The sequence below is a fragment of the Peromyscus leucopus genome, chromosome 16_21, assembly GCF_004664715.2.
Source record: "Peromyscus leucopus breed LL Stock chromosome 16_21, UCI_PerLeu_2.1, whole genome shotgun sequence".
Lineage (NCBI taxonomy): Eukaryota > Metazoa > Chordata > Mammalia > Rodentia > Cricetidae > Peromyscus > Peromyscus leucopus.
Window position 1 is genome coordinate 38583740 of NC_051084.1, and position 9611 is coordinate 38593350.

Below are 9611 nucleotides of genomic sequence, written 5' to 3' on the forward strand. Positions count from 1 at the left end.
AGGCCAGTGACTGTAGGGACAACACAGCTTCTCGGACCCTGGAGTGATTCCACTGCATTGTCATGGGACAGACTTTTCCTGGATACATACACGCACAGACACACACCCCTAGCTACTAACTACAGAAAGGGAGCCCATGGCAGACCAAAGTAATGATTGCACAGAAGTCCAACTTGGTGAACCAATGAGTTTTATTGAGGTTACTTACGGGAGTATGGGTGAGGGATGACTTACAGGGGCAGAAATGATGGCTGCATCACCAAAACCCACCCCATCATGGGCGACAGCTCATGAAAGCCGGGAGCACACTGCCCAGCCTGCAGGTGTCTCAGCAGGTTGGAGAGTCCTTTCCCAGTGTCTCTGTTGATCGGAGTCTCTTCAGGCAGCGAGTCCAGTCTTTGCTTCTTCTAAGAGGTTCCACTGCTCGCTGCTTCTTCCAAGCTGCTTGACATGTCTGAGAATTTCCCTTGCAGCCTGGCTTGTCTGAGTGTGATTCTCAGCAGGCTCTACTGTTTATATATGCTTTGGGGGAGAGAAGTCCTAGTGAATAAGGGCTTCTTGAAGCTACTTCGAATTGTTTACTTCCTGTCTTAATAAGTTTCCATGCAGTATTTCACCTCCCTTTAGAACATCCATTGTTTCACCTCTCTATAAAACTCTTATTTTAAGAAGATTCCTTCCAAGATGGAAGGTTTTAACCTCAGTGGAAACTGCTACCCTGTATGTGTAACCCTACAGGTTGAACTGCTACTGGATACAATGTATCTATTCACACTCCAGGGAGGGAGGGGTCTGTGCTCTGACACTCAGCCGCCTTGTTGCATCTCATACTTGGCTTCTGCAGGGCCTGTTTTGATGAGCTTCAGTCAGAGCACCTGATGCTGTGGCTGGTCCTGGACTACTCTGCAGATGTCCTTTATGTTGTGGACATGCTGGTTCGAGCCCGGACAGGTGAGTGGGCCCCAAGCCCAAGGACTTAACTAGGTCAAGTCACAGACCCTCAATAGGGGCACCATAGGTTACTCAGGAAGATTCATGGTAGTGGACTGGATGTTGCCTATCTTTGACCAAGATGTGCCTGGGAGATCTGGAGCCTGAAACACAGAGTAGGTGCTGGTATCATGATGCTCAGTATGCTAAATCCTTCAATGAGACCTGAGCAGGCATTAAGACACCTGAGTTCTGGGATCTGCTGTCACAATGTTCTATGAACAAGTCAAGATGGCTCTCTGGACCTCATTTTTGTCACCCGTGACGTAAGGCTAAGCTGCCATCACAAAAGATGTTTGCAGTACTGACTGTGTGAGGTGGCACTCGGTTCAGACTGAGAATTCCTCTCCTCAGAGGCATGGAAGATCCAGGAACCACTACTCTATTACTCTCAGAGGAGTTTTATGATTTATTTCTATTATAATTTTTAAAGATCTTATTTTATTTTTAATTAAGTACTGTGTGTGTCTGTGAGCAGGTTTGTGCACATGAGTGTATTGCCTATGGAAGCCAAAAGAGGGCATCAGACCCCCAAGGAGCTGGAGTTACAGACATTTGTGAGCCGCCTGAGATATGGGTGCTGGGGACTGAATTCAGGTCCTCTGAAAGAGCAGTAAGTGCTCATAACTGCTGAGTCATCTCTCCAGCCCCTCAAAGAGGTTTTTTTTTTTTTTTTCCTGAGACAGGGTTTCTCTGTGTAGCTTTGCGCCTTTCCTGGAACTCACTTGGTAGCCCAGGCTGGCCTCGAACTCACAGAGATCCACCTGGCTCTGCCTCCTGAGTGCTGGGATTAAAGGTGTGTGCCACTACCGCCCGGCCCTCAAAGAGTTTTTTAACATGGTTGTCTTCACCTTGCTGATTAATAAACCAAGGCCCTCCATCCGTATTTACACAGCAGTCAGGCCAGACTGGCAAACCCTGTTTCCGACCTCACTGGTGCCCAGCATTTTAACTTGGAAGACCTCCAACACACAGCTTGAGGTTGGCATGGATGACCTCTGCTGCAGTGGGACTAGCATCTATAGACACAGTGGCTTGTGAGTGGCCACTGAGATCCTGCCCTTTGTCTCACACAAGCTTCAGTGGAACAACGTGTCCTCACTCAGAAATCAACTCTACCTCCTCTTGTACTTGGGCACTGTCCTTGGCAATGCCAGATTCAGCAGGAAGTGGGGGAGGGAGAGGTCAAGAAACGAGGTGGCCATGATCACTGTCCAAAAGGAAAAGATCTTCAGACTTGGGAGAATCATAAAATGGTGAGGAGTCCAAAAGCCAGGACGCTACACAAGGCACTCCATAAACACAGTACCAAAGGTATCAAATCCTGGACCTGGAGATCCAATTAACTGAATAGAAAATACTTGACAAAAAATTCTGTGATGGACACTTAGAGGTTTTAGTCTTCCTTGTCATTATCCCCACACAGTACAACATGACCTCATAGCATTTATGCTGTATGTATTGGGCCCTATAAGGAATCTAAAGAGGATTTTAAAATAATCAGGAGGATATGCATGGGTAATGTGCAAATATGACATCATCCTCTGGAAGATATTTAAGCATCTAAGGATTTTGGTTTTTTGGGGGAGGAAAGAGGTTAAGAGGATCATGGAACCAGTCCCCTGTGGATCCAGAAGGGCAATTATTTAACAAGAATGACCTGAGGAATAAGGGGGCTGAAACTTATATGAGTCAGCAGCAGCAATACCTTGAACTTGTAAAAGTGCCTCATGGCTTCAGCTCTGGGGGACAAGCCCAGCACTGTTTCACTGAACACCATTACTAGTGAGACCATTTTGGTAGACTTTTATCTGCATTTTTGAAGTTTGATGATTAATATTTCCAAACATGTACAAAAAGTAGAGAGACTAGCATTAGGAATGCTTATGTTCCCTCACCCAATCTCAATAGGCACACTCTCTAATATCTGTTTGTCTTTTAAGACTTAATCTTCATCCTTTGCTATCATCTAATATCCAGTCTGTTTTCAAAGTTACACAATTGAATTAGAATTTTTAAACCTGAAGAGAGAACTGGGAATATTGCTCAGTTATAGAACCCTAGCTTATGCAAGACCCTGGGCTCAATTCCCAGCAGAGAAAAAAATTAAACAGAAGAGATTAGAACATTATAGAAAAAAAAACACCAGAGTGAGTTTCAGCATTAGTATGTCATATCTGATATTGTTTCTATCATATGCACATCACTCTCTGTTGCACAACCATGATGGCAAAGATCTTTCTATAGCCAGTTTAAGCCTCTTTGATGCCCAAGTGACCTCCCTCTTCTCCCTCCTTAGGTTTCCTTGAGCAAGGCTTAATGGTCAGGGATACCAAGAGGCTGTGGAAACATTACACAAGGACCTTGCACTTCAAGCTGGACATCCTGTCTCTCATCCCCACAGACCTGGCTTATTTAAAGTTGGGCATAAACTACCCGGAACTGAGGTTCAACCGTCTACTAAGGTTCTCTCGACTTTTTGAATTCTTTGACCGCACAGAGACAAGGACCAACTACCCCAATGTGTTCAGGATAGGGAACTTGGTTCTGTATATCCTCATCATCATCCACTGGAATGCCTGCATCTACTTTGCCATTTCCAAGTCCATTGGTTTTGGGACAGACTCTTGGGTCTATCCAAACATCTCCAAGCCAGAGTATGGGCGTCTCTCCAGGAAGTACATTTATAGTCTCTACTGGTCTACCTTGACCCTGACCACCATTGGTGAGACCCCACCCCCTGTGAAAGATGAGGAGTATCTCTTTGTGGTCATAGACTTCCTGGTGGGTGTTCTGATCTTTGCCACTATAGTAGGCAATGTGGGCTCCATGATTTCCAACATGAATGCTTCAAGAACAGAGTTCCAGGCTAAGATTGACTCCATCAAGCAGTACATGCAGTTCCGGAAGGTAACTAAGGACTTGGAGACTCGGGTTATCCGGTGGTTTGACTATCTGTGGGCTAACAGGAAGACAGTGGATGAAAAGGAAGTGCTCAAGAATCTCCCAGACAAGCTGAAGGCTGAGATCGCCATCAACGTGCACCTGGACACCCTGAAGAAAGTCCGAATCTTCCAGGACTGTGAGGCAGGGCTGTTGGTGGAGCTGGTGCTGAAGCTGCGTCCCACTGTGTTCAGCCCTGGCGATTACATATGCAAAAAGGGGGACATTGGACGGGAGATGTACATCATCAAGGAGGGCAAGCTGGCTGTGGTGGCCGATGATGGGGTCACCCAGTTTGTGGTCCTCAGTGATGGCAGCTACTTTGGGGAGATCAGCATCTTAAACATCAAGGGGAGCAAGTCAGGGAACCGCAGGACGGCCAACATCAGGAGCATTGGCTACTCAGACCTGTTCTGCCTCTCCAAGGACGATCTGATGGAGGCCCTCACTGAATACCCAGATGCTAAGAAGGCCCTGGAGGAAAAGGGTCGGCAGATTCTGATGAAGGACAACTTAATTGATGAGGACCTGGTCAAGGCCAGGGCAGATACCAGAGACATTGAGGAGAAGGTGGAATACCTGGAGTCATCCTTGGACACCCTGCAGACAAGGTTGGCACGACTCCTGGCTGAGTACAGTGCCTCGCAGATGAAGCTGAAACAGCGCCTCAGCCAGCTGGAGAGCCAGATGAATGTGAGGGGGCGTGGCTTCTCACCTGACGGGGAGACTTCCGGGGATGCTTCAAAGACAGAGTGAGAGATGCAGGTGGCTGTCAGCCTCCTGCCTCCCAGGGCCAGCTGTCAGTGAGACACTGTCTGCAGCTGCATGGGACAGGGCTTGGCTGGGGATTTACCTCAGTGCTAGTCATCCTTTGCAAGTGGTGTGACTGCAAGAGAGAGCCTTGATTTCCTCATCTAGGAAATGGGACTCATGGGTGTCGGCTCCAGCTCCAGATTATCATAAGGTCTACATGACACAAGGCAAGAGGTGGGGCTTTGGAAAGAGTGAAGTGTTCCCATTCATGTGTATGATAGTATGCGTACAGGATATGTGGGTATGTGCAGTTGCCTGTGGAGGCCAGACAAGGGTGTTGGATCCACTAGGCTGGAGTTATATACTGTTGTAAGCTGCCCAGTATGGGTGCTGGGATCCAGTCTTAGTTAAGGTTACTATTGCTATGACAAAAGACCTTAACCAAAAGCAAGTTGGGGAGGGAAAAGTTTATTTGGCTTACACTTCCACATCATAGTCCATCACTGAAGAAAGTCAGGGCAGGAACCCAAACAGGGCAGGAACCTGGAGGAAACTGATGCTGCCATGGGTGGATAACACTTACTGGCTTGCTCTTCATAGCTTGCTAATCCTGCTTTCTTATAGAACCCAGGACCAACAGCCTAGGAGTGAGTGGTTCCATCTACAATGGGCTGGGCCCTCCTACATCCATCACTAATTAAGAACATGTAATTAAGAAAATGCTTTACAGGCTTGCTGACAGCTGGATCTTATGGACAAATTTTCTCAATTGAGGCTCCCTTCTCAGATGACTCTAGCTTGTGTCAAGTTGAGATAAAAACAAAACAAAAACAAAAACAAACAAACAAACAAAAAACCCAACCAGCACAGATCCAAACTCGCAGCCCTTCCCATCTTTGTTGAAGTGAAGGTCTTGTTGTGTTGCTCTGTCTAACCTTCGACTCCTGTTTCCACAGCAGCCTCTCAAGAAGCAGGGACCAAAGGCACATTCCACTGTTTGAAGCCCAATTTTTTTTTTTTGGTGTGTGTGTGTGTGTGTGAGAGAGAGAGAGAGAGAGAGAGAAATCCATGAGGAGATGATTAAGCCTAAGCCTAGCCTTCTTATAAATAGATGTTTGTTTATTCTCCTCTCCCAATCTTACTCCGTCACTATCTAATTGTGAAAACACAAAAGGGTGGGGATCTAGGTCAATGATAGATAAAGCACTTCCCTAGTGTGTGCAACAGCTCTGGGCTCAAACCCTAGTTCCTCCAAACACAAACTAAACAAAACCAAGAACACAGCGGGAGACTATAAACACAAGCTTGTAACCTAAGTTCAACTTGACACAGGGCAGTTTGGGCTGTCTCTGAGCCTGGCATCTCCCCACAGGAGTGCTTACTGGGACCCTGGAAACCTTGGCTTTGTAGGATCACGGCATTGTGAGATGGAGAGGCCTTCAAGTCAGGGACACCAATCTAGGCTCCCTGCCATCCAGCTACTGTGACATCTGTCCATGCTGATGGGACAGCATGTCTTATTTCTTCTCACTTGCCAATCGATTGAAAGATATCTTCCTGTTATCCTAGAAGTCAGACCTTTGAGTGAGGGCCTCTCCTGGACCCCAGTGATAGAGTAACAATATAGAAATTGGCAAGCATAGAGGGTTGGGCAATATCTAAAAAGGGGCATTGCATAGTTAGACTAATCCTAGGCATCTAAAGTGGAGGTTAGAGCCGACTTTCACTACAAAAGTAGCCTGCTGCTGCTAGAGCCGCATAGCTCCCGGGAACCATCCATTCTAGCTCAAAGTGGAGAGCCATGTTTAAGTGAGACATTTAGGTGGAAAGGTGGGATAGCGGCCTAAGTTTTAAGAACAGATGATGAGGGCTGGAGAGATGGTTCAGTGGTTAAGAGCACTTGTTGCTCTTCCAGAGGACCCGGGTTTGATTCTTGGCACCCAAATGGTGGCTTACAATCCTCTATAACTCCAGTTCCTGGGTATCCAATACCCTCTTCTAGCTTCCATGGACACTAGGCACACGTGGTCCACAGGCATACATGTAGGCAAAACGCCCATACTTATAAAATACATATTTCTAAGCTGAAAAGTGAAACTGAAAAGCTGAGACCCATGGACAAGGCCCTCGTGACCTGTACCTTTACCCTGAAGAAGCTTCAAGGCGCTGGAATTACATACTCAGGCAAAAGCTCTTAGCTAGCTGGAAGCTCGCACAGTGCAAGAACTATGTTTTAACTAGCAACCAGAACTCCATTCATGGTTTTTGCCCTTGGGTTCTGTGACTGTGAGTCATGTCTTCAGTGGTCCACCCTTCAATGCATGTTGGAAGTTCTTTCTTCCCTTCCCATCTTTATTCCTTCGTTCTCTTTCCTTCCACCTGCTCCATCCTCCTCTTGCTCTCTCTCTTCTTCTTCCTCCTCCTTTCTTCTATCAGACAAAATTGTCCTGACCCTTGCTTTGAGACAATGTTGAAGTCTCAGAGGACAAATGTTATAATCTATAATTGAGTCCTAATGTGGGTCATACAAAAGATACTCTATGTTCAATTATGTATTTGGGTCTCTACTTGTGGCTCACATGGCCATTTCTTGTGGGTCATCTGCTGTTTAATGCTTTTAAATGGTCAGAAGATCTGTTAAAGAGCATAGATTTGACTTCATATCATCAGCAAAAATGTAATCAGCCACGTTATATATTTTATAACATTGAATATTTATAACAATGGATATATTTTAACAGCCTTAGCTATAAATTATGCATACATCCATATTTATACAGGAAAGATAAAGACCTGAATTAAAATCCGCTAACAACTCCTGCTTCAGCTCTTGTCATAAGGGGAGAGTCAGCACTAGGATGTGTTCCTAGGGCAAAGGCTTCTCTAGCAAGATCAGGCAATGATGAACAAGGGATGGTGTACACTCTAGAAGTGGAAGAGGCAATGCCCTGGGTACAGAGACACGTGCAGATGCTTACTGTAGCCTTGGTTCTAAAAGCAACCAAAAATAACCGAGTTATCAGAATGCAAGAACAAAGGGAAACTATATGACACACTAGGTAGTCTACCAAAGAGAATTTATCAGAGGGAACTGACTCTGTAGACAGACAGAAACAGCAGAGATGGGGGCTAAGGTTATTCAGGGGTGGTAAGTGCGCAGAGGAGCTGTCCACCCCCAGGTCTGGAGCTGAAGGAAGAAAGGTACCCAGAGGAGTTGCCCCAGTAACTGGAACTCACACCTTTGAGGGCAAGTTACTGTTGCCATGACTGATAGTCCAGAAACTTAGAGACATCTGTAAACAAAGGGATTTGTACAGTATTTAAGGAGTGGCATTGCTCTGTGGGAGAGGTTCTAGAGTCTCAAAATGAAGCTAGAAGCAGCTGCCTCTGCCAGATGAAGTGATACTGCCTCTGCACCTGGTGGTACTTGGGCTCTATAACCAGAGAATCATGCAGACAAGCAGATGAAAGCCCCCTCTCCCCTCTTTCTGCCCTCCAGTCTCCCCCAGTTGCCTCTTAGAGAAAGTTCTAGAAGAATGAGGACAATGAGAAGAACTTTGGATTTGATTGATAATATCTTCCACATATGGTCCTACCTTCCATGCACCTGGAACACGCCCAGGAAAGAGTCCTAAATAATTCAGCAGTCAAGCTGACTAGTCACATAAAGCATGTACACAAATGTTTATAGTAGCTTTATTTATACACACACACACACACACACACACATACACACACACAACCAAATTCAACCATGGTACCACTCAACAGGTGAAGAGCAGAAAATCATATCCATACAATCCAGTACAGCTCATCAATAAAAGTGAACAAGCTGTTGTACTGATTCATGCAAAAGCATTCTGTTGACATAGCATTCTAGAGAAAGTAAAACTTAAAGATGAAAAGGATCTCAGGGGTTGTCAGGAGCTGGGAGAGGCTGAGTAGATGGTTACAAAGGAGGTAATTTGTACTGTGACTTGCTTTTAATGGTACTCGTGTTGTAGATACATGACTTTGTGCATTTGCCTGAACTCACATTAGCTATACATCATAAAGAGTATATTACACTTAAGCCAGATGTAATGATACACACCTGTAATCCCAGCATGTGGGAGATGGAGGCAGGAAGATCAGATTTTCTAGACCAGCCTCAGCTACACATAGAATGTGACAGTAGCCTGAGCTACATGAGACCCTATCTCAAAGAAAAAAAGCAAACTTTAGTGAAAACAAACTTTTCAACATTAACAAGGATGTAGGGACATGCCAGAGAGGAGAGACGATTCTAATAAATGAGTCTATCTGTATTACAAACACAGGGCATACTTTTATTGAAGATACAGGGTGAAATGATGGCTAAGTACCTTTTAAAACTGTAAAATAAGGCCAAAGACAGAAGAGAGTGGCATAAAGACACAGTATAGTTGTAAATTATTTAACATGGTGGTATTGGTGAATAACTCTGAAATTACATGTGTACTATGTATGGGTGAGTGGGCAGATGAATGGATGGAGAGTGGTAAAAGTGGAAGACAAGCTTACCATGGAGAAAGAAGTTTCAAATAAGTAAAGGGATATTCTAGTTTCATTTCTGTTGCTGGGATAAAATGCCCTGACAGAAAAGCTATTTAAATGAGGGAGAGATTTATTTCAGCTTACCATTCCAGATTAGTCAAGGCAAGAACTTCAGATAATCAGATCCCATTCACAACCAAGAGCAGAGAGAAATGGATGCATACATGTTTCCTTGCTCACTTGCTTGTTTCCAATTTGACCTCTCCACTCGTATACAGTTTAGATAGCCTGCCTAGAGAATAATGCCACCCATGGTGGGCTGCATCTTCCCACATCATTCAACCAAGACAGCCTCCCACGGACCACAAGGCAACCCAATATAGACAGTCCCTTATTGAGCCTCTTCCTCA

The 9611-nt window shown here is 45.2% G+C and overlaps 1 protein-coding gene across 1 annotated transcript in view; it reads left to right on the forward strand.

The window, feature by feature from the left end:
• Cnga3 (cyclic nucleotide gated channel subunit alpha 3) overlaps nucleotides 1-5055 on the forward strand; it is a 30693-nt gene extending 25638 nt beyond the window's left edge. Inside the window, exons 4-5 of the mRNA XM_028865836.2 lie at nucleotides 845-951; nucleotides 3290-5055. Of these exons, the coding sequence (XP_028721669.1) occupies nucleotides 845-951; nucleotides 3290-4689 (1507 nt within the window). The 3' untranslated portion in view covers nucleotides 4690-5055. The remainder of the gene's footprint in view (nucleotides 1-844; nucleotides 952-3289) is intronic.
• Nucleotides 5056-9611: the final 4556 nt, after the last annotated feature.